Here is a 25456-nt window from a genome sequence, read left to right on the forward strand (position 1 = left end):
GTCCTAAACCTGATGTTCCCCCTGTCTGCACACTAGGGATGTGCATGGAACTGGCAGGGGACAGTTCAATGGCGGGGGAGGGATAACTAAGGGTGGGGGAGGCCGCACTTACCTCTCCCTCCACTTCCCCCCCACCGGCGCCCGCTGGAAAACTGGTCCAGCGGGGCAGCAGTGTACCTCCCTGCTGCCCCGTCCGCTCTTTGGACCAGAAGTAGGTAGAAGTAGCTCATACGCATGCACATGTCAGCATGAGCGCGACATGTGTGTGCATGTGCCCAATGTGCATACACACGTGAGCTACTTCCACCTACTTCTGGTCCAAAGAACGGACGGGAGGTATGCCGCCATCAAATTCTTGTAACTGGCCAGTGTTTGAACCTGTTCAGAGGTCCATAAAAAGGCCTCTGAAAAGGTTTGTGCACATCCCTACTGCACAGCTAAGCTCTGACATATGGAGCATCACAATCTCCTTTGGGGACTATGCAAGTCTTCCCAGGGGAGAAAGCGGTTGCAGTGCAAAAGTTCTACCATTCACCAGAGGGTGTGGGGCATTCATACAAGCGCCTCCCCCCACCCCTTTCTTGGGTTAGCTCTACTTAGGAGCACACAGTCCGATGGAAGACCAAGGGTGTAGTTTTCACATCTAGGTGTTCAACATGCATTCCTTTGTGAGCAGCAATACTTAACAGAGTCCTTACTGGCCCTCTCATTAGGGTAATAGTCTGCCAGCAGCAAGCTTCCAAGGGAGCAGGAGTCAGGTTTGGTGTGCATGGACTGCTTTTCCAGGGTGAGCCCTCACCAGAAGATCCTATGTCATGGTGGAACAGACACTGCCCCTGGAACCTTTGCCCTCCTTTATACATATCCCCTTCTAGAAAGTCATCATGATTGGAGATAATCATAAGAGCATTCTTATGCTCTTAACCAATTCAGAATAGTTATCACATCCTTGGAACTCAGTAATATTGATTTATCTCCTTAAATCACTGCAGTGCAGTGACTGTAGTTTTTTCTCTGTTCTTTCCATATTATGGTTCAAGTTTCTAGACCTTTAGTTTAAATTTCTTGTTGCTCCTGAGTATAGTCCAATTTGTCTGGCTATACTTATTTAAGTTCAAGTTTCTAGATAAAATAAATAAATAAATAAATAAATAAATCATGTTCCCTCCCCTTTCCTGAATAGCAGAAAATAAATCATGTTCCTTCCCCTTTCCTGAATAGCAGAAAGTTAGTGCCCCCAGGACCCCCCTCCCCATGGTGCTTGTGCGGGACAGGTTTGTTGCCAGAGTTTAGGAGGTGGCAGTGTCAGAAGATGTGCTGGCATGAAATGACAATTAAAAAGATTTACATGCCCTTTCCATGCCAAAGGTGGGTGGACCATTCCAAAAAGACACCATCATGCTTGTCAGGCCTCCTGTAAAATTGTGGCCAATGGCAGCCACTCTGGTGATTTGCTGACGCCTTGCTCACAGTGTGGTGATGCAAGCGCTATGGAGTTTGCTGGGATTGGCCTCGGTGGACCAGGAAAAGGGAGGGTGCTTTTCTCTCCTGAAACCAGAGGTTGCTGGACCACAGTTAGATGAACGTCTGCAATAAGCTTTACACTTTGAAATTGAAACCGTGTGTTTGTCAACTTCCAGTTTTCTGTTATGTGCAAATGCTGCCTGTACTATTCAGTTAATTTTATAGAATTAATCAATTGAAAGGAATCGCATTATGGTGGGTACACATTTTCTCTTTCAAGTTCTGTAGGATAAGTCTATCAACAACTGTTAGCCACAGCAGCTATAGGGCATCTTCATCTTCTGAGCTGATAGGTCTCTGAATACAGGGGGAGAATAATAAGGGAGGATTATTTGCCTGCTTGTGGGCTTCCCAGAGACATCAGGCTGGTCAATGTTGAAAATACAATGCAGGTTGAGATAGACCCTTAGTCTGATCCAGCAGGGCTCTTCTTATGATCGTAACCAATTCAGAATAACTCTGTAGTTATCACATCCTTGGAACTCAGTAATATTAATTTTTTTCCTTAAATAATTGCCGTACTGTGACTGTACTTTTTCTCTGTTCTTCCCATATTATGGTTCAAGTTTCTAGACCTTTAGTTTAAATTTCTTGTTGCTCCTGAGTAATTTATCTGGCTATACTTATTTATGAAAAAAGTGCCCTGTATCTGCTACTACTGGATGAATACTGGACTCCATTTTCCTCCTACTAGGCAAAGAGTCACTTTGGACATTGCAAATGCAGCAAAATAGGAAGCACACTTTGATCTTTCAAGATAAATGTGCAAATGGGAAGGTTGTGCATTTTCCTCAAGGAGAGGTGTATGGACTCCATCCACCAGAAGTTTATGTGTATTCCCAAAATAATAAGCAACTCCCCCTTCACATACATTATAGTAACATGTGAAAAGAGGAAGCACAATATACTCATATTCCCTCTTTTGATGCTCCTCCTTGCAATTGAATTCTGGATGCCCCTGTGGCTTCCTGGCAGTGCCCAGCTCCAACTACTGTCAAGGTGAAGCCACCACCAGCCTCCCATCAACGGCTAGAGAGAAAACATAAGAACTTAAGAACAGCCCTGCTGGATCAGGCCCTAGGCCCATCTAGTCCAGCATCCTGTTTCACACAGTGACCCACCAGATGCTGCTGGAGAGAGAGAGAGAGAATCAGCACAGTGTGTGACATAGAAGCAGCAGTGAAGCACTCTAGAAGCACAGAAAGTGAGCTCAATACAGAGTGATTTCTAGGACCAGGAGGATTCTGGTCTGTGGTGTACATCACAGTTTGAACTGCCTGCAGTGCCCCGCCCTGCTCCATGGCCCCAATGATATAGGGAGTAAGTACATGGTGCCTGAACTGCAAGCCTCCTGGTTTGAGCCCTGCCATTTCTGGCATCTGCATTATACACCATCTAGAACTGGCTGTTAAAGTGAAATAATTGAGAAGCATACTTTTGACCTCTATTTTACCATGTAAATCTGTTCTTCATTTGTACTAAGTAACTAATCTTTTTATAATAATAAATTTCCTTTCGTGTTAAGCATCCTTCCTTACACTTAGTTTGGTCAGGAGCCCAGAAGGTATGTTCCTTATTTGGTTTTGGCAGTTTGGTCATCTTCCCTGGTGGCTGCAAAAGAATAACAGTAACAATCTTAGGGTTTGGCCACTGGTTATACTTGCCTGACAAATTATTTATTTGAGCTCTCAAACATTCAGCTCTTATAACCTTTTTCAAATCTCTCTCTTTCTCTCTCAGGCTACATTTATCAATAAGAAGCAATCAGTCTACATCAGGGGTAATTTGTTAATATGCTCATTTCAAGCAGGATTGTGAGCAATCTACAGATCAACAGAGGAAGCAGCAAGGAGATGCAATTTTAGCAACCAGAAAAGAGCAGTTAGTACTGGGCTCCGTATAAATTTTCTGAAATAGGTCTGGCCACTAGTGATATAGCCAATCCTCCTAAAACTCTGGCCCTCTCAATACTAAAATCTGGCCTCTGCATGATCAGTTCAACTTTGTGCAGGCTTCATGGGCATTTTTGCTCACATATTTGACATCACTTTCTGTTGAAAAGTTATTCATGGTGAGTTAGGTTGAAAGAAGTTACGTGCTCAAGGTCATCACAGATCAGTGGAGTATGTATGTATGTATGTATGTATTTGTTTGTTTATTTATTTATTTTCTATACCACCTGACAGAAATCTCTAGGTGGTGTACAGATCAAAACATAATATGAAATATAAAATATTTGAAATTCATAAAAACATAAAAATCACAATGGATCAAAATACATTAAAATTTAAAATGTTAATACCAGGGTGTGAACCTGGTCTAGTGCTGCTACATCTAAACCACTAGGCTAGTGGTTCTGAAACTGATTTCTAGGGAACTCTGGACTTTTTCAGAAAGAACAGAGGACCCTCAGTGAAAATATCTGCAACAGTGGATAGATTTCCCTGAAAATCAGCTTGCTTGCCACCATCAATTTTCCCTTGCAATATGGATTGCATAGGGTGTATTCTGGGGCAAACATTTCACAAGCATGACAGACAGGCCTATCATGACTCCCCCACCCAACCCCCCAAACCCCATGAATGTACATTGTAGAAAGAATCCTCCATAATGTGTAGATGTGGAAAGATACCCCTAAAAGTAGAATGTCTGGAAACCTTTGCACTACACCCTACTAGAGATGTGCACAAACAATTTGTGCACTTCCTGGGGCGGCACCTTTTAGCAAGCAGGTAAGGCCCCACGTACCTGTTCACCCCTCCCTGCCCCCCTCCACTGGTGCTCCATTTTGAAAGAGATGCATGGGGCTGCAGAGAAGCCCCAATCGGTGTCAGCACACACATAGCTGGGGTGAAAGCACACTGGCCATTTGAGTGGTATGCTGACCACACAAATGTCCAGCGTGCGTGCAGCCTGGCCTTGTAAGTGCTGACACCAGGAAGGAATGCTGCAGCCCCATTTGTCTCTTTCAAAATGGCATGCCAGTGGGGGGGAGCGGTGGGAAGGGGGTGAACAGGTAAGAAGCACTGTACCTGTTTTCTAAAGGAAACCTCCCCCCTGCCCGTAAAGCTGGCTCTAACACTGGCATTCAAACAGGTTCGGCACTCCAGAAAGAGAACACCTAACTTGTTCATGCACATCCCTACACCCTACTGGCTTTATCACTGATGTTAGGACCAGAAATGCAATGGATTTTGCTAGGTTATTGCTGTTCTCACATTCACTTTGGTGTATAGTGGGAAGGAAGTAGTGCAAAAGAACCCTTAATATGCCCCCAACCCTAAAATGTATACAGGCATCCTCAGGTAATATTGCCAGTTGGATTGCTCACATGCTCATCTTATTATTAATTAATTATTATTAACTCATTTGTAAAAATGAGTAGGGGTGGGGTGGGGTGGGGTGGAAAGGTCATGCTCTTGGGTCTTATCTCCCCAAACTCCTTGTATCCATCCAATCTCGTGAACAGAGGTGATGGAGGTTGGAGGACAGGGCCAGTGGACACAATCTCATCTACCCTCCTTACAACATCTCCGTGGACGAATGTGTGAACAGTCCTTCTGAGATCACACAGAATTATGAAAGCTTAAGGATGGGAAGCAATGTGTTTGTCTTCCTCCATCAAGGAATGATTGATGAAACTTTAAGTCACAGCCCAAGTAAGCTTTAACTAAGTACCTCAGATATAGCGAACATTTCATTTTTATCCCTGAAAGTCTAAATTTAAAGTAAAGGGGGACTTCAAATGATCAGGCAAAGAGCATGTCAAAATGTACAAGCCCTGATAACCTTAGTTACACAAATAGGCTTCAGCAACTATAAAGATTACAGGTACAAAAGATTTCAAACAAGATGAATGGTTGCAAAACACACCATGAGCTTTCCATCTGAATGCCTTTAGGGGAAGATATGGATAACTGATACCAGCAAAGAATAGTGACATTATCAAAAACACCCATCTGAGACTTACTTCAAAGTGCTGTTCTAACCCATTTTGTTCAGATTCACACAACGAAAATACAAATAGTCATGGATCTTAAGTTATTTACAAAAACATTTCCTCCTCCAAACGAAACCGTGCCAACAGAGATAATAAACTATATGGACAGTTCTCTGTATTTGAAGGCAAGACTTCATTCAACATTTCATCTAGCCATATCCAGAATACATTCTCTGGTTTTGATCATAAGGATAGGGCATTGACTTGGTCTTACACAAATACCGTGATGATTTATCTATCAATTATATTTAGTGATGTTTGAGTGGGAAGGTACTAAGCCATTTCCCCATCCATATGATTCCAGAAAGATGCTACAGGGAAGTGGCCCACACTGTGGTATCACATTCCTCAATCCATAATGTTTGGACTTGATGAGGCTGAAGGGGGTGGTTGGAGGCCGGTAATTTTGTGGGCTTGGCACTCCCTCCTGATACTGATTCAGAAGTGCCACATTTAATATTGATCATATTTCATTTTTAATCATGTTTCATTTAAAAAACACACACAACCTTTTTTAAAAAAAGTCTACTGTTAAACAGAACTTCCTTTAATGAAGTGTGCATAATATGTTTGTACCATACATATAAATACAATCCCACATTTCCTTGGTTGTATTTATGAATTGTTCCCATTTACAATGCTTTGATATTTTATGTGATTTTATTACTTTTATAAGTGCTAGCTATACTGAGTGTGTGATTACGTTTCCTAAGGCATCAAAGTGCCAGCTGGCAGGGAGAGCTACATAAATAAAATTATTATTGAGTAATGTAAATGGATGTCTTCCATCATTCTGCCCCATTCTTTCCTCACTTTATTTTTAGGACTCACTAAAGTTTAAAAAGGGATAAACTGAGCCTTCAATCGAGTAGTCTCAGTCCTCTCTTCTGAAAGAATTACAACCATTTTGCACATCTTTTCATTGGCTTCTAATGGATAGGCTATGGGAAAGTAATGAAAAGCTCATTGTAAATAATAAAGTGACTTGAGGGTGCTATAGAAAGATTTCTTATAAGCAAATGGTTCCACTCAGTTCCACTCTTCTTGTTTTCCCAGGAAAACGTATTCCTGTTCTTGTTTGCTGCCAGTGTGTAGAATTCCTAAGGTGAAAGTGAGGACCAATAAAGTTCCATTAACACTGGCTTGAGGGATGGAGTGCACAATTGTCTTCCTCCTTTCCAAGGAAGGGACTTACAAATGAGTGATCCACTACATACTCAATGCCAAAGTAACGCCCTTCTTCTTTTGGGAAGGATATCCCTCTCAGACAGCAAATATAAAAGCAGTTGAAACAAGATTTCATGGACCTCAATTCCCACAGCCTTCTCTGGGCATCAAATTTGATCACCCTTATAAAACATTCTACACTAAATAGCAGAGACACTGGTTTTTTAAAAAAATTTTATATAAAAAACAAGCATCCCCTTTATTTCTGTGTCATTTAAAAAGAAGAAAGAAATCAGTTTTGTAGGAGCCATTTGATGAAACTGGACAGGTTTCAAAATGAGTTTCCACCAAATCAAGAAATGTTGTTATTGCTTTCTGTTTGTTGTTGTCTACAATCCATTCTCTTTATTGTCCCCTTTTAACACCAGAAGAAAACCATTGGCTTGGATTTGCTTAAATGATGGAGGCAGAATATGAGATCTGAGAAATTACAAATTGATTCATTATAAATAATTGTGTAAGAGCAATTAAAGCTACATCAGATTGTATTTTAACTCAAATACATTTACTTCATTATGCCTACAGCAAGAAGCATGTTGGGGCAAGAGCCAAGGAGGACAAGAATCCCACAGAATTCATTTTTAAAACAGGCCATGATTTTCTTAGCTACAGCATCCATGAATTTGTTTACACAAGGGCAAGGATGCCCAGAGGTTCTGATAGCCTGCCTGCTGTCAAAGAAACTCTAGTCTGTTTGCTGTGGAATGTGAGGGAAGTGGGATAGCTGGAAGAATCAGATGACATGGACCATCTATGGACACCTAGATATGGAATATAGATGTCATATGAGCACCCAAATGTGAGCTAAGCCATGAGCCAAATCCTTAAGCCACTGTTGCTGCCACCTCTCTAGCATGTGGGAATCAGACCCAGCCAGCAACTTAATAATACCAAATACCCAAGAGGTAAAGCCAATTGTTGCACAAAAGAGTGCAATGTAAACCTGGGCTCAGGCATTGGCACACTACAATGACAAATGTGTCAAATGTGCATACTACAACATCAAATGTGTGACACTGTTTCTGTGTATGGAGCATACAGGAAAGTTTACTAGCATAATGGTGTGTATCAACAAATGTTGAAATTGCTGGTCTTCCTTCCTGTAGGGGTACAGCTTCACAAACCTCAGGCTTCATGGAAATAAATAAGAAGGGGGAAAAACAAACCCAAAAAACAAAACAAAACAAAAAACCCAAACCAGTCAAGGAACATACAAGTGTAGGAGCAACATTCAAAAGAGCTATGGTTTATTTGGAGAAGAATATTCTCAGCAGAGAGGAATCGAGAGAGGTAAAAGAGTTGCAAAATGAAGATTAGGCAGAGTGGAATTAGGAAAAGGAAAGATTGTGCCGTTGAGTCAATGTCAGCTCCTGGCAACCACAGAGCCATGTGGCTTTCTTGTTAGAACTTAGTGTGGTTTACCATTGCCTCCTCCTGCGCAGTATGAGATGATGCCTTTCAGCTTCCTATATTGCACCTTCCTATATCGCTGCTACCCAATATAGGTGTTTCCTATAGTCTGGGAAACATAAACAAAATTCTGTATGCATCCAACAGTACCCTATACAAGTGTAACTTTCTCTACTAACAAGGGACATATAATGTATGTCTCTGTCTCTCTCTGCCAGCAAGAAATATGTACCTCTTTCTCTTCTATGGGGGACAGCATTCATTACAGGCAGACACATGCATACACCATGATTAACAAAAGATTTTGTGTGTTTATCATGATATAGCAAGTTAACTTACAACTTTGCTCCTTGAGCAGGTTCAACTGTTCTACTGACCTCCCATTTTGTTATCATGTCGGGTCTACTGAGCCTTGTCATGCCAACTTTTGCCACTCTGAAAGGACAACTAGTGCAACTTTTGAAATTCTGTAACTCCAATTCCCTCCTGCAAAAACAGTACTCCCCTGGCAGTTGCCATTAATGCCAGATCTACTGTAGTGATGGCATACAAAACTCATTTGAAACCCTAAAATAGCCATATTGTGGAGACAGAACGAGGACATAGGGCTAGAAAGCAAAGAAAGTAGCACTGAGAAGTTTCTGCATTCAGAGATCAACATAGAAGCTTTAATTCTCCCCTCAACGTGACAGAATAAAATGGAACTAGAAAACAAAGCTTACTTTCAAGGGAGCAGGTACAAGAAATTTAGTGAGAATCACATCAAAAGAACAATAACAAGGAGTAGAAATAAGCTGTTCTATTATTCTCATCATCCTGTAATTGCACCAGGAACTCATTCTCTGCCCCCTGCAAATCATTCCACTGGGTAAGACGCTGTAATTGAAATTTTTTAAACAAAGATACTATCAGATGTTTCTTCCTGGATTACTTATGTCTGAACTGCTGTTTCTAAGCTGAGGCAAACCTCCCACCTTCTACTCAGTGAAAGTTTACTTGGATGGAAAGAGAACAGAAGAATTTTTTCAAGGCTATTTATCAAAAGAGACACCTATACTTAAAGTAGAGATCTTCAGAATTACACGAAGTAATCAAACAGCAACAAATCTTATTTGCACTGCTAAACTTCTTGACAACTTAATTGTCCTTCTCTCTATGACATTTCAATCACAGGACTCAAGAAAACTCTGTAAAAGCAAAAAAGTCAAACAGGTGAGTGTTTGTTCAAATGGCTGTCCTTTCCATTTGGAAAGAAAGTGCTTGTCTGGAACTCTCTCTTTTGGACCTAGAGAAATTCTTGACCACGTTGGGACTATTGTGCCTATCATGTGTATATGGGCATTGGCCAGATCAGACAATACTCTTCTGGCCAACTCTTTCACATATTAGAGCACATGCCCCTCTACCTTCGCCATCATGGACATAAGTATTCTGCAACAATATTTTTGGTTTTCACTTGAATGCAGTTGTGGTGAGGGGAGTCCAGATTTGTTTGGAGCAGAAGCTGGAGTGCTTATCCTTTCTCTGTGCGCTGCTCTCATGTTTGGGGAAGAAAACACACACCATTCAAGCTGCTTTCTTCACTGCAAGGAGGAAATACAGATATTGAGGCTGCTCTTACGATCAGCAGGAACAGGGCTAGGGAAGCCTAGTCCGGTCTTTGCTCATTGTTAGAACCTCTGGGAGCAGTTGTTTTCTCACCCCAGACATTATTAGAGTGTGGATGGATTGATGAATTGGGGTTTGCTGTATGATGTTTTGCTGTTTGTGTTTGGATCAATTTTGTTCTGCATTGTAAATTTTGTTCTAATAAAATGTTTATTAAATTTGGGGGGAAAGGAAAAAGAAAAAGAAAAAAGAACCACTGGAAGCTGTGCAGATCCTGGCAGCAAATCCACTGCCAGAGCCTGCCTCCAAAATGAGGTTAAGGGAGTAAGTGCTCCCTTAGCCCCCCCCCTTTTTTTTTTGCTCGCCTGCCAGACCTGGCTGATTGGAGCTGGGGCTGGGAGACTGTGGGGCTCCCTGGCAGTGCCAAGGGAATCCCCATAATGCACTGTGTACTTGTGCAGTACATTATGGGAGTTCCAGGGGCTGGGAATTGGCAGCTTTCCTCCCCGCTCTCCTTCGAGCCCTTTCTCACAGATTGTGAGAAAGGGCTCATTGGGTCCATGCCTTTTTCAGCCTGAGATATCAAGTGAAGTGCATAGGGCTTTTTCCTGGGCCCTGTGCTGCCCAGCATTTTCATAAAGGACTTGGATGAAGAAGTAGAGGGATGCTTCTCAAGTTTGCAGGTGATATGAAGACGGGGACAGGGTAGCTAGCCCCTTAGAAGACAGGATCAAGATTCAAAATTATTTTGACATCCTCAGACATTGGGCCCAAAGCTACTCTGTTTTTCTATGATTTCTACTGGAGCAAGCAAGTGCTATGGTATGTGATATACGAGTACTCAAACACAAGTGGTTCTGAAAAACTGCAGAGAGATCTGAGATCATATATACATATACATATATATATATATATATACACACACACACACACACACACACATCGCATAAATAGAAGGGACATGGCTGAAAGATCAAGTATGTTATTTGATATCTAAGTGCATGGATTGACATAAGCCAAGGCAGAAGTGATATGGTTTGACCATCATCTTAACTCAGCAGGATGATTTTTAAAAAGATTGATCCATGTGTACAACTCAATCACTCCATCAGTCAATCTTTATTACAGTCATAGACCAGCATAAAGTATAAGAGTGATTACATTTTAAAAGTGAGAGTAGATAAAAAGTATACAGGGTGATTACATATGGTATGATAATTAAGGTATATAATAATACTAAAAATACTAAACATAGTAGAAAGTACACCAGGAGAGCATAAATAGCCTGAAAAGTCATAAAAGTGCATAAAAGGGATGGGGGCATAAAAATGGATGTAAAAAGATTGAAAGATAAGAGCAGACAAAAATACATAAAAGCCTAAGTAATAAAACTGGATAACAGCCAGACTATAAGGCTATAAGGGTCAGTTAAAAAGTGGGGGGGGGTGCACATCTTTCTATTGAATCAGTACTGAGTGAGCAAGTATAGAGCCTGCCCTGCATCATTGAGGGTCTAATTGAGGCTGATAGGACTCACTGCCTACCATCCGCCGACCAATGCTGGTCACAGTCGTACAGAACCTGGCAATGCTATGTGTGAAGGCAGGCCTAGAGTCAGAAAGCAGCAAGGAGCTGTAGAGCTCACTTGAACATCCCGTATACTTGCATAACAATGGAAGGATAATGGAGATGCAAATGCCTCTATAGAACAAACAGTAGAGGGGGACATGCTCTGTAGTTTCAATCTGCCCTGAGCCACAAGGGCATAGTCTCTCTGCAAATGGAGTCCTTCTGTAATGGCCTTCTAGTACTGCTGAAGGGAGGTCATGAGAGCGAGCCAGAGTGAATGCCCTCCTATGCTTTAGAACTTCCAATTGGTTGAGGTATGCCACTGGAGAGGCAGAATATCTAAGACCATCACTGACATGAAAGTTTGGGACCCTGCTGAGATTGGTTTAGTGCTCAATGTCTATAATGAGCTGCTTGAGGGTGGCTTTTGCCTGGTCGAAACCCATACCAGTGATGGGCTTATATATTCTGCCTCTCCAGCAGCATACCTCAACCAATTGGAAGTAACTTGCCTAGGGAGCAAGAGGTTGCTGATTCGAATCCCTACTGGTATGTTTCCCAGACTAAGGGAAACACCTATATTGGGCAGCAACAACATAGGAAGATGCTGAAAGGCATCATCTCATACTGTGCAGGAGATGGCAATGGTAAACCCCTCCTGTATTTTACCAAAGAAAACCACATCGCTCTGTGGTGACCAGGAGTTGACACTGATTTAACGGCACATGTTTACCTTTACCATTGGTTGGGAGGCAAGACCAACAGGGCAAAAGGAGATGAAAGCCAGTAGCAGAGGATGGCCATCCACACCCAAGCCTCCAGCTTGATCAGGCCTTTCTCCAGACATAAAGTGGCATTGGAGATACATCCTGGTGCTTGGAACACTCCCTGCAGGAATTTAGATTGTTCAACTTCCAGAGTTGCAAAGTTAGGGAAGGTGCCTAGCTGGGCACCATAGAGGAGCAGAGCTAGCAGCCTGGCTATGAACAGAGCCACGGGTACATAATGGCTTCATCTCTTCTGCAGGAATTTGAAAATGGCAGAGGAGCTTCTCTGAGCATTTAGAGCCACATGTTCCCCATGAATTTTCCTAGAGCCTCCAGAATGAAAAACTGTTCCCAAGTATTTAAAGCGTGAAACCTGCTCAACCTTATGCCCCTCAATCTGCCAAGTGTGGATTTTGGGCCTCCTGGAGAAGGCCATGATTTAAATTTTGTGATAGTTGATTTCCAGGCAGTCCTCCCTACAATGCAGCATCAGGGCCCTCAGTGCTCTTCTAAAACTGATAAGGTCCTTGAGAGGAGAGCTGCATCGTCCACATATAACAGGATGCAAATGTGCCTCCCAGCAAGCTTTGGAGGGTGGAAATCTGGATTGCTGAGTTGGCCCACCATAGAGTTAATGTAAAAGTTGAAGAGGAATGATGCCAGAATGCATTCTTGCTTGATGCCCTTCTGAGTTGTAACAGCTCTTGTGAGCTCTTGTGTCTACATGCAGGGCGTGAAGAAGATATTTATTTTATTTATTTTTTAAAGACATTTATATTCTGCCCCAGACCAAAGTCTGAGGATGGTTCACAATCATAAAACAACAATACAAATAAATAAAACATTAAAATCAATTAAAACTACAATAAGCTGCATAAAATGAAAAGATTACAATATTTAAAATTACAAAAACTAAAAGGCCTGGTTAAAAAGATGAGCCTTCAATGATCTTTTAAAAGCTGCTAGAGATGGGGAGATCCTTATGTCAGTGGGAAGCACATTCCAAAGTATCAGAGTGACAACTGAGAAGGCCCGTCCATGGGTGGCCACCAAATGACTTGAAGGTAGCCACAGTCGGGCCTCCCCCGACGAACGCAGTGGACAACGGGGATCATGCAGAAGAAGATGTTATCTTAAATACCGTGGGCCTAAGCTGTTTAGGGCTTTATAGGTTATAACCAGCACTTTGTATTCTGCCTGGAAGCCTATTGGCAGCCAGTGTATCTCCTGTAATATAGAAGTAATATGGTCTCTTCTAGATGACCCGGAGACCAACCTGGCTGCCACATTCTGTACTAATTGTAGTTTCTGGACTACATACAAAGGCAGCCCCACATAGAGCGCATTGCAGTAATCAAGTCTGGAGGTTACCAGCAAATGTACTACTGTTCTGAGGTCATGAATCTCAAGAAACAGACGGAGCTGGCGTATCAACCAAAGCTGATAAAAAGCACTTCTGGCCACTGCCTCAACCTGAGAAAGCAGGGAGAAGCATGAATCCAGAAGCACTCCCAAACTGCGTACCTGTTCCTTCTGAGGAAGTGTGACCCCATCTAGAACAAGCAGATCAATATTGTTTCCCGAGTAACGAACCTGCACAACAAGTGCTTCCGTCTTGGATTCAGTCTCAGTTTGTTATCCCTCATCCAGCTCGTTACCGGGCAGGCATTCAGGGAGGATATGCCTTCTCTTGATGAAGTTGACTTGGAGAAATAGATTTGGGTGTCATCAGCGTACTGATAGCACCCAGCACCAAATCCCCAGATGATCTCTCATCAGGGATATAGCAGGGATATAGCAGGCTCTGGCAATAGAGGAGGCTTCCAACTTCTCCCATACTTTGACACATGAGATGGAATCGAATGCTGCCTTAAGATCAATGAAGGTGATATGAAGAGAGGTCACACTGCAGGAAGAGTCTTTCCTAATGAGGTGCTGTAGAACTAAGCACTGATCAATAGTGGAACGCCCTTCCTTGAAGCCCGCTTGTTCCTCAGCAAAAAGATTTCCCTGTTCCAGCCAATCCCTAAGTTTCCTGTATAGGTGTCTCGCATAAAGTTTACTAATAGTATGGAGCAAACATATTTGGTCTGTAATTGGTGGGGTCATACTTCCTTCCCTTTTTAAAATATGGGGACGATGATCACTACCCCCCAGTCCTTGGGAACTCGGTCATTCATGTCAATATAGGTGGAAAGAGCTGCCAGAATAGGGCCCACCAGTCCAGAGTATTTTAAACAGTCTCCAGCAGAATAAGGTCGTCCCCTGGAGCCTTCCCCAGTTATAATTGGGTGACCAGACTGTGAATCTCTGAAGTTGACATTGGAGCCCATGCTGGAGTATCCTCAGTGGTTCAGGCGATACTTCCACAATCAGCAGCAGGGTCTTTGTATATGTCATAAAAGTATTTCTCCTAGATCCCTGGGTGAATGTGACAATCCAAGTGGTTTGGACTGTAGCTGGGAGAGAGAGCTTGTAAGATGTCAAAACACGGCAGAATTATTGGATTTAATGGCCTGAATGAGACCCATCCAGGCATCTTTCATGGCATCTCTTTTCATACGAGCTAGCTAGAGTTTGTATTGTTTTTCCTGCTGAAGGAGATTATGCCTGGCCAACTGTCCAGAACTAGGTTTATAGACTTGATAGGTGGTGGCAAGGGCTTTTTTGGCATTAAGCAGTCCTTGTCAAATCACTGATTGGAGGCCTGCTGGCACTGTACATGTGGTTCACAGTTCTTACAAGAGAGGAGCTGCTGTAGTTCCTGGACTAGGGCATTGTAGGACTCCAAGGGTGAGCCAGCAGGGTCATTAGTTAGTAGGGATGACTGAATGCACTGCAGGTGGTCAGAGCCAAGTAGCTCACTTAGCACTTGATCCAGCTGTGGGGACCATTTATCATGGCAATATGCTCCTATCATCAATGATGGGGTGGGGGGGGGGTTATAATAAGTCTCTGTGTGGAACTGGTGAATGAAGGGCTTTACAAGGAACGAAATTGGGAGATGACCACTGTCAATTTTGGGGGTAACCTCAAATCTCTCCACCAGAGGGAGCTGGTTCCCTGAGGCAATAAATTAGTTGGTCAGGCTCATTCTAGAATCAGCCAGGTAGGTGAACTCAGTGGGATGGTAATTTTCAAGTGAGCCATTCAAAATGAAGAAGTTAAGTCTGGTGGTCATTAGACTCAGGCAGAGACTCACATAATTTGACTTCTGTTCCGTCTGTCTCAGGGTTGGATAGATAGGCCCTCTGTTGAGTGTATAGGGTATGGGCATCATAAGGATCCAGCCTAACATTGAAATCACCACCCATCACCACATACGCATTAGGAATGGAAAGGAGGAGGTCTGGTGCATGGTTATTCAAGTACAGCCCACATTGATATGATTTGATTATCAGCCCACTTTCTATATGATTGATATCTCCCTCCATTGTGGAGGGAGATAAATGTTAATTATCAACAGTCCGCAGCAGCTGAATTGAATCAAAACTGCCATAGCATATTGCTTGAGCAGTGTAAGCAGTTTCGAGTGTACAACTCAAGTGGTCTTAATTCTTCCCAGAGGTTCAAGCACTATGGCCTGCAGTGCGTGAATTCTCAAACTGAAGAACTGAAGAGAGATCTGAGATCAATCATGATATATAGCATATTATCACACAAATCAAATACAGGCCCTACCAAGTCCTGTGACACTTTGTTCTGACAAGCAGCAGCAAGTATTTCTTGGCATACAGCTGCATTTATGTTTACCAAATTATTAATTGGCATAGTGTGCATCTGTACATAATTAACATCATTTGGCTTACAGAACTATCAGATAACATTCCTATAACCACTCCTAAAGTACCCAGAGGCCTGGCTGATAGTCACTGTTGCACCATGCCTCTTGAAGAGGTAAGCCTGGAGGGCCTCAGGATGAGAAGACCGTGACAAACAGATAATTAGGTGGTGTTTTATATTATGTGTTATGATAGTATTGTTAAAGGAAACGAAACACAGTTCAGTTGGTTTAAAGCATGGGAGGAAAAAGGGGAAAGGAATTACCATTCATATTACATAGGTGGAAGGGACACTTCTTTATGATTGGTGGCATCAGAGACTGAACATGATTGGTTTATTTTATTTAGATGTACATATCTAGGTATTACTAGATATGTACATCTAGATGTATCTACATGTACATATCTAGGTATATGTATCTAGATATACATATCTAGGTATATCAGGTGGTATAAAATATGATAAATGAATGAATGAATGAATGAATAAAATTATCTATATAATTAATTCTCTTGGCCCGCCATGTGTGGAGATGCGTGGCTGGCTTTTGCGGAGGAACTCTCACAACACGCTGCGAGAGTTTCCGGCACTGGGCAGGAGGACATTGGAGGATGATGGCCAGGCAGTGGTGAGGCGGCAGCGGTGGTAATGGAGGCGGTGGTGGTGGTGGTAATGGAGGCGGCAGTAATGGAGGCAGCGGCAGCGGGCCCAACCACGGTAATGGAGGTGGTGGCGGGGGGGGCAGCCCGACCCACCTCAGCCACAGTGAGGAGGAGGAGGCGGGCCTGGCCGCGGCCAGGAGGAGGAAGAGGCGGCAGCCCCACCAGCAGGAAGGGCCGCCAGGAAGAGGAAGAGGGCGGCCAAGAAGGTGCGGGGGAAGGGGGAACCACCGGCCCCAAAGAGCGCACAGATGCTCTGTGTGGGGTCGGCTAGTATTTATTTATTTGTATACCACCCACTATCGAAGTCTTTAGGCAGTTTACAGCATAAAACAAACCAAGAATTTAACAGTTAAAACATACAAATCCGATTTAAAATATCCATAAAAACACCAACTAACAAATCTTGGCTGAAGAAATGTGTCTTTAGTTGTTTCCTAAAAGCCAACATGGATGGAGCAGCTTTAGTCTCAGCAGGAAGCGCATTCCACAGTCCTGGGGCAACTACTTAGAAGACACTATGGAGAACTACAGAGAGGGTTTACAGAACAGATGAGGGATATGATTGGTTAGAATTAAGAAGCTAAAAGTAGGGGTCTGCATGGAACTGTTTTTCTGGAACCAACCTGGCTTGGTCTGGTTCAACTGCCAGACTAGCCCGAACTGGTTCGTGGACTGGTTTGTGGGTGTACCAGTAAAAGTGAAACTGGTGATTATTCATCTTTACCAATAAGGGGTCAAGGGGGCTTCCCTAGGGCTAGAGGGGGTGGGAGGGCAGTCAGGGGTATTTACAAGAAGGGTCAGTAGTGATGGTGGGGGAGGGTGGAGGGGTGATGGCGCCGTCCCACCCGTCGACCTCTCCCAGAGTAGTCTAGACTACCGGCAGTCCAGTTCAGGCCTTCTCTGGCCTGGTTCGGGCCTCTGCACATGCTGGGTTCCCCTCACTGGATTCCCTTTTACCAGTAGGCCCCAGAACCAGTCCAAACTGGTCTGGTTCAAATTGGGGCAGGTCTGGTTTGCACTCTGACTAGCACCCCCGGAGGGGGTGGTTTGGTCCAGTTCAAACCTAGACCATTTGAACACACACACACCCAGGTTGAGTTGCACTGAGTTTCAAACCAGACTGGTTTGCATATCCCTAGCTGACAGGTGGCAGGGTCAGACTATTAGAGGACAGCTGGTCAGCAGGAAGAGAGTGAAGCGAAAGGAAGGCTGCCTGAGTAAAAGTCCAGTAAGAGTGACATTTCTTAAAATAATTTTCTTTTGAAATAACCCACTTGGTTTACTTTAGGCCTGTGCATCACTAAATGTCAGATTCTGACCCAACCTGACAGTGCCCCTTTTGGGTGGGACAATGTCAGCTCCTCCAAACTGGACCCTCCCCTCCTCCTATCCCTGTGACTGGGTGGTGGCAGGGTGGTGTTACTTCATCTTTGCTCCAGAGGAAACACACACATAGGGTATGCTCTTTGCTGCTTGGCATTTCAAAGGGGTCCCCTCCCCGCTTTAACTCTCCTTCTGTGGCTGATGTAAGTGCTTCTGGGACTGGGAGATTTTGCATGTGTTTAAACCCTCCAGAGCAAAGATGAAGCAACATGGTCTGCCCCACCAGGATGTGGAAAGGGCAGTGAGGGTCTGACAGAATTTTCAGATCTCTAACAGAGTTCTGCCATAATAGCAGGGAGCCTCCCAACAGCTCCAACTGCCAGAGTTTCCCTATTGTCATGGCAGAACGTCACCAAACTATTCCCAACATAGGACAGGTTCTACAGGTCTTTTGGACCCAACAGAATGCACTGCCCTAGTTTATTTACAGCCCCTCCCTCCACCAGCTGTTACCACAGAGCTGCCAAGTACCATCTTGCTCTGAGGGGAAGAAGAAAGAGACAGACCACATGTGAGCACTATAAGATATTCCCCTTAGGGGATGGGACCACTCTGGGAAGAGTATCTACATGCTTGATGTTCCAAGTTCCCTCCCTGACAGCATCTCCAAGATAGGGCTGAGAGAGACTCCTGCCTGCAACCTTGGAGAAGCCACTGCCAGTCTGTGTAGAGACAGTACTGAGCTAGATGGACCAATGGTGTGACTCAGTATATGGCAGCTGCCTATGTTCCAGACACAGACTATTGGATGATCTGATTTAAGAGCACAACATGAACAGATCTAGCTATTGTACTTTTCTTCTCCTTTGCTTCTTTCACTCTTTATGGGTGCTTATGGTTTTCATACTTTTATGTAAATTGCTTTCTAAGTTCAGCTGAAAAGCAGTGTATACCATGTCTAAATAAATAAACAAGTAATCAAGCAAGCTGAATCTGCTCCTGTTCTCACATATCAGATGTGTGTTCTTAGTGTAGATTCTCTGGTAGCAAATGAGAGTGGATTCATGGTTTGTCATTGAAAATCTCATATGCTACCAGAGAAGCTACACTCAGAACACTTCAGAAACAACAAAACTCAGGTTAGCAACCCATGGGGGTGGTTGGCACCCTCTGTCAACTACACCACCACTCCCTCCAGACACCCCGCCAAGTGCAGCTATGAGGCTGCTGAAGCCTCAATTCTTCCCTATGGAGAATAAATGCGTAAACTTCAAAAAATCACTTAAAAACAAGCCCTTTGCCCAATTCCTTTCAAATAATTCTGATAGCTTCCTTGCCCACCTTGGAAACTACCACCCACCAAACTCTGCTCTAGGCCACCCCTTTCCCCCTGACATGAAGCTATACATTTGCTGGAATCCTCATTATTCCCTATGAGGAATTCAAAAAATACTTTAAAAATTCACCAATAATCAGAGTAGTGTCCGATTGTCTTGGGGTTTTGTGGGCGGTAGGCACCCCTGGGTGCCTACCACCCACCCCACCTTTGTGCCCCTAGGTGCTCCACAATATGGGATAATGGGCTGTTTTGAGTCCTATTATACCCTATGAGAAAAATAATGAAAAATATTTCAAATATTCATAAAATATCATAGGAGTGACCACTTGATTTGGGGTTTGTGTGGTTTTTGGCACCCATGGGTGCTCCACAATAGGGAATAATGGGCTGGTTCAAGTCCCATTATACCCTATTAGAAAAAAAATAAAATAAAATTTCAAAAATTCATAAAAAATCGTACGAGTATCCGATTGCTTTGGGGGTTGGGTGGTAGTGGGCACCAATGGGTGCCCACTACCACCCCACCCACTTTTGGAATTTCAAACCACTTCAAACTGGTTTGAACCAGTTTGAATCGATCCCCCCCATTTTGGTTCAAATTCAAATCTGATGGCAGGTTCAGTTGGAATTTGAATCATCGAACTGAACCAAACCAGTTAGAATTTGAATCGGTTTGCACATCCCTAGTTTGTAATGATGTCATCCACCCCAATCCAAGATGGTGGGTGCATGAACATTTGAGGTGCAAGAGATCTAATGTGTGGACCTCAGTTTGAACCAAATTTAGTCCAGTTGTAGAAAGGAAAGTAGGCTGATTAGTTCTTACTAGAACAACTTGTTTGTTTTGGTCGAGAATAATTGGAAACACCTCTTTCTCACTTTATAAAGTCACCCACCTGAAATGTTTGCTGTTTTGAACCCCATTTCTATCCTTATACAATTTCTATTTTGTTGCTTCTCCCGTACAATCTGATCATGAATCTCTGTTTCCTCAAGTTGAGATGGCATGGAAAGCCCTACCAGTTGTTGGTATTGAGTAAGTTTGATGGTAGCTTTGCATCCTCTCAGTAGTTCAAAAGGTGGTTTTCCTGTAGTAGAATGAGGAGTAGTTCAATAAACAAATATAGTTTCATGGATTTGCTCTTTCTAGGATTGTTGTGGTGTAGTAGCCAATAGTAAACTTTCTTTCACTAATCTGTTCATTGTTTCCACTAAGCCATCCCCTTGAGGATGGTACAAGGAAAGTATCTTATGTTTTATCCCATGGTCATGCAAGTTTTGCTTCATTTCAAATAAAGTAAGCTGTATTCTATTATCAGTCACTAGTTCTTTAGGAAGACCTTCCCTTCCAAAACTGCAGCCATGAACTGTATCACTTTCTTGTGGTAAAGTTGTCAACAAATGAAACATCTGGCCACCTGGAATAGTAATCCATCACTATAACAAATCTTTATTTTGCGGGTTGGTTATCAAAATTATATCCTGAGCAAGTTTGGGTGTGTTTTTTTTTACTCTACTGGATTCAAGGGGGTGGTAAAACTCTGCTGCAATTTATCACATATAGCGCAAGCCATACATTGCCTGATTATATTTTCAGTGTGTTTGTCCATAGCTGGTGGCCACCAAAAACTTTCTCTGATTCACCTTTTAGTCAAGCTCATGCCCAGGTGACCTTCATGGGCAATTTTGATCAATTTTCTTGTAAGGAGGTTGGCTCCATCAAATGATCAGTCCTCAGCACCAGCTCATTGAGAAGGAGTGTCATTTTTAAAAAATTGCAATTTTTTTTCATAAAGATCAGGTATGTTAAAGGTCAGGTAAATGTAGAATAATAATAATCAGGTAGATAGAACATATTATAAAGAACAAAAATAACTTTCTGGTCTTGCATTGCAAGTATTTAGTGCAAGTATTACGACAATAGTATTCAATTCAGCAAGTACTGAACACAATATTGTTCAGTTCAGCCAACATGCTATGTGCATATATGGTTGAAGATGTCCAGGTATGTTTTTTTTAAAAAATGGCCATCCATTAGTTATGTAAGGCTTACTGAAGCACTAGATCAGCACTGAGGGCCACTTTTCTTCATCCTCATCTTCTGGGATCTCCTCTTGGCCTGGAAGAGGAAGTTGAGATAAACAATCTGCAATTGTATTCTGAAGACCCTGGAAGATATTCCCCCTGGAAATCAAAGTCCATAAGTCTGGTGATCCTTTTGGCTATTCTTGGGGTTGCTTGACTTGATCCCTGAGTGGTAAATAAAACAGATATGGATTTATGGTCTGATTATAAAGTGAATTTTCTGCCCCACAAGTAAGTCCTGAAGTGCGTCACCGCCCAGAAACACTCTAACTCTTCTTTTTCAATGACAGAATACATCTTCTCTGAAGCAGCAAGCACTCTGGAAGCAAAGGCAACTCTAACTTTCCTGCCCCTTTTGCCTCAACACCCTCCAGGCATGGCACATAATAACGAGACTTACACCGGTTCTGATGGTAAAGGGCTACAACTTTATTTTAAAATTAGTAATTGGATGATGGCAAGAACAAACTCAACTCCCCAGGAAGGTGTGTGTGTGTGGGGGGGCGGCGCGGATAACTAAGGCTAGAGTCAGACTTTCATCCTCCAGAATCATTTCCAGAATCGTTTCAGGTGATACATCCAGGCTCACAGACAGGAAGCAGTGAATGGGGCCTGGGTTTTCATGGATTTCATGGACCAAAACAAGCTGTACAGCCTTTGAAGTGATAAAGACCAGGCAGCACGTATGGGTGCCTACCACATCCTTGAAACGTGAAGCCTCTAAGAAGGCTTCAACCACCAACCTGTTTTAAATAGCCCAAGGATGCTCACCGTTAGAAACCAACCCTACCACTATACAAAGCCTGCATTGCCCCTGCCACAAGAGAAGGCTAGCCAAGGCCTTGCCTCTCCACCATCCAAATATTCCTGAAGTCCCTGATTCAGGTCCAGCAAATAACAATTGGTACCCAAAGTAGATAAGTGTACTCAATCCAGTCAGAATAATTCTGGAGAGGATATTTAGATCCAAGGGTGCCGAATAAATGCACCCCCTCCATCTCCTTTTCCATGTCTCGGTTAATCTTGCACCTGGCCCATTCAAGCCCTAGCACATTACCCATTCCCCGCCCATACCAGGGATTTGGGGATCGGATCAATACTAAATCCTGTTGCACAAGAGAAACCCAGGTCCTCCTTCACTGCTGCTGCCACCGCTCTATTGGGGCCCACAGGGCCCATGATGCTCCCAGTCTCACCACCACTTCACCGTTCATTACTGGGTCCATCGCCTCCCATGCAGAGCTGCCTTGTTCACTGCTACAAGGGCCTCCCCACTCAGGCTCAGAAGAAAGAACAAAGCTCCTACCTCAGATCCTGTCTGGCAAGACTTGAGCCTCTGAGGTGTGGGCAGGCTGTAATGGCAGCCTAGCCCCACCCCCGAAAGGGAGGCCCCAACCAATCATACCTTCCCTATTCTTGTTCCAGGTGGGGTATAGGCAAAACTCCACCTCCCAGCATGAGGCTCTTGGTTGGCCATATTTTTCTGGCTCAAGAGAGCACTCAAACCATATTCAGAAGCATCAGTGGTTACAACAGTGTGCTTGTTGGTGTAAAAAGAGGTCAGAGCAGGCTTTCAGCAATGGCTGATTTGATAGTCGGAAAACGATCCTTGTAGGATGCATCCCAGTTAAATGCTAAATTCTTTTTAAAAAGAAGATGCAATTGAGCAACTTTGGAGGCTAATTCTCTAACACATTTTGAGTAATATTCACAAAGTCATATAAAATGAGTGAAGTGCATCCTTGTTGTGTGGTTCTGGTGCTTCCCGAACAGCTTTCGTTAAGACTGTTTTGGGAAGTATACCACTCAGAGAGAGAGAGAGAGAGTCCCACGTACATCACTGAGTGTGTGCAAAACTGACATTTCTCTGCAGAGATAGTAAGTCCGTGTTGGAGTTTTCTTAAGATGTCTAACAGGTTAGCATCAATGGTTTTGCCATACCATGATCTCCTGCATGTGTATACCCAGACACACACACCCACGCATATTCAAGAGGAGGTATCTGCTTTAACAGTGTCTGCACTGTGTGGGCACTGTAACTCTTTTTTTCCATTTTAAATTTTTATTGGTTTTTACAATAGCTTTTACATTGTGGGCACTGTATTTCAACCGGTCCCAGTTTCCATTCCCCAGGAAGATCCTGGGGCCTTGCTAATTGCCGAGCTAGTGTTCTTGCTAGCATTACAGGAGAGGGTAATGTAAAATTGCCGTCACACATTTATAACAGTTCCAGGGGTGTAGGGGCAAAGTGGGCACAGTCCCAAAGATCTCCACCTGCAGATGGCATGTTACCCACCTAACTATACGTTGCAGGCATCATTTTGAATTCAGTAACATATGCACCCCTCTGTCAGTCTACTTTACTGCTCCAGGACCTGCAGTTTGTGTGGCTATGGTGGGGCTCCAGCTTTTGCTAGCAGCTTTTCTCTTCTCCTTTCCTCCCCCCCTCCCATTTAAAATTTCAGCAAATCTTAGTAATGTTCCGAGATCTAGAAAGGAGGGGGATATGGTGGATTGACAATGACACCAGAGGTGTATCTAGGGAAAATAGCGCCTAGGGCAAGCACTGAAATTGTGCCCCCTGTCCAAACATCTGACACCCATCTTTCAGATAACTTTAACATAATATTAGCTGAGAAATACAAGTCAAGCTCATTAATCTTTTAATATTTCAAAAACTATTTAGCAGTGGACATAACTAGACCGAAAATGCTAGAAAACTACAAATTTCAGTATTCTGGGGCTCATGAAATACCCAAATACTATGTGGAGGTGTACTTGGAAAACTACACAGAAGTGCCTAATTCGCTACTATGCACTGTAGCATCACTATTACATAAGTTTTAAAAATAAATGGAGAATTTGACTTTTCCCAGATACTCTGAAAATAATTAAAGGATATGCAGAGTAAACTGTGTCACTGCTTGGAATATATTCTGGTATTTCAGAAAGACAGTTAAAATGAGAGAAAGAGAGCAAGAAACTCCCAGTGGGCCTTAATACTTTCACACTGATTCAAAGACAAACTCACCATTAATAGTCATATTACTAAGACATCACATTTAACTCACTTATCACAAGAAGCAAAGTAAGAGCAAATGAATACAATCCTAGCTCATAAGCTTCAGCTCAGTATGCATAAGCCCTGATTCTGTACATAGAGCCAAACTGAATATGTGTAAAGTGACTTCTATCAGATTAATTTTTTTGTTAAAAAAATTACCTGTAGCCCCTTCGGGGGGCTTCCTAAAGGCCATGGGGGGTGGGGGACTGCAAAGGTTCTCCCTCCCCCACTGGCCTCTAAGGCCTTGCATGGAATATTTGAGCATGTGCGGTGGCCATTTTTAAAAAAACAAATTTAAAAAATGGCCTCTGAAAAAAAAATGGCCTCTGCACATGCTCAATTGGCCTCTGCAAGGCCTGGCAAGACCTGGGGCCTTGCAGAGGCCATTTGAGCATGTACGGTGACCATTTTGTTTTTGGTGACCTTTTTTTTATTTTTAAAAATGGCGCCCCCTTCAAGTGACGCCTGGGGCACGTGCCCTGCCTACCCTATCCTAGATACGCCCCTGATTGACACTTCTTCTGGGGAGTTCTTTTCATAACAAACAGCCACCTCCTTTCTTCCTCGTTCTGGGGACTTTAAGGAAAGCCTGTTGCTAGCTTCCTCAGCTTCCTCTTACTGGCTCTCCTCTCAGGAAGGTGGTTTTAAAAAAATACATGATATTTTAATTGAAATTACTATTGGACAATTTCAAACCTATCCTTTCCGAAATGTGTCTTTAAGACAGAAATACTTGTTTTTAATTTTTAAGAATTCTGACATTCTTGCCTTCTGTTTATGAGCCAACCTAACATACACAGCTTGGAAACCAGGCAACTCCAAAATATTCAAATAGCTGCACTTCTTTCTATAGTCCTTAATTATACCAGTTTTTGTTTTGTTTTGTTTCCTGTTGGCTAGTTATTATTTTTTAAAAAAACTTTGGTGACTGATAGTAGTATTGAAAGGAGAGATCTTCAGCATAAATTCTCTGGCAGGTCTGTGATCTATATGTCTTAATTTTTTGAAACCGATAAAGCAAATGTTGCATAGAATTGCAGCTGGGGTTGATAGAAACCAACGATATATCTATTTTTTACGGCCTGTATCCCGGTT

The 25456-nt window shown here is 43.0% G+C and overlaps 1 protein-coding gene across 2 annotated transcripts in view; it reads right to left on the reverse strand.

The window, feature by feature from the left end:
* SEMA3D (semaphorin 3D) overlaps positions 1-25456 on the reverse strand; it is a 413180-nt gene that overhangs the window by 23179 nt on the left and 364545 nt on the right. The window contains exons 18-19 of one of the 2 annotated variants that reach the window (XM_053254948.1): positions 21266-21462; positions 20227-20300 (exon numbers count right to left, since the gene is read on the reverse strand). The exons of the other annotated variant lie outside the window; for it this stretch is intronic. Coding sequence (XP_053110923.1) covers positions 21307-21462 — 156 coding nt within the window. The 3' untranslated portion in view covers positions 20227-20300; positions 21266-21306. Of the gene's footprint in view, positions 1-20226; positions 20301-21265; positions 21463-25456 lie in introns of those variants that run through there. 2 annotated transcript variants of the gene reach the window in all.

The sequence above is a fragment of the Hemicordylus capensis genome, chromosome 5 (genome assembly GCF_027244095.1).
Source record: "Hemicordylus capensis ecotype Gifberg chromosome 5, rHemCap1.1.pri, whole genome shotgun sequence".
Classification (NCBI taxonomy): domain Eukaryota; kingdom Metazoa; phylum Chordata; class Lepidosauria; order Squamata; family Cordylidae; genus Hemicordylus; species Hemicordylus capensis.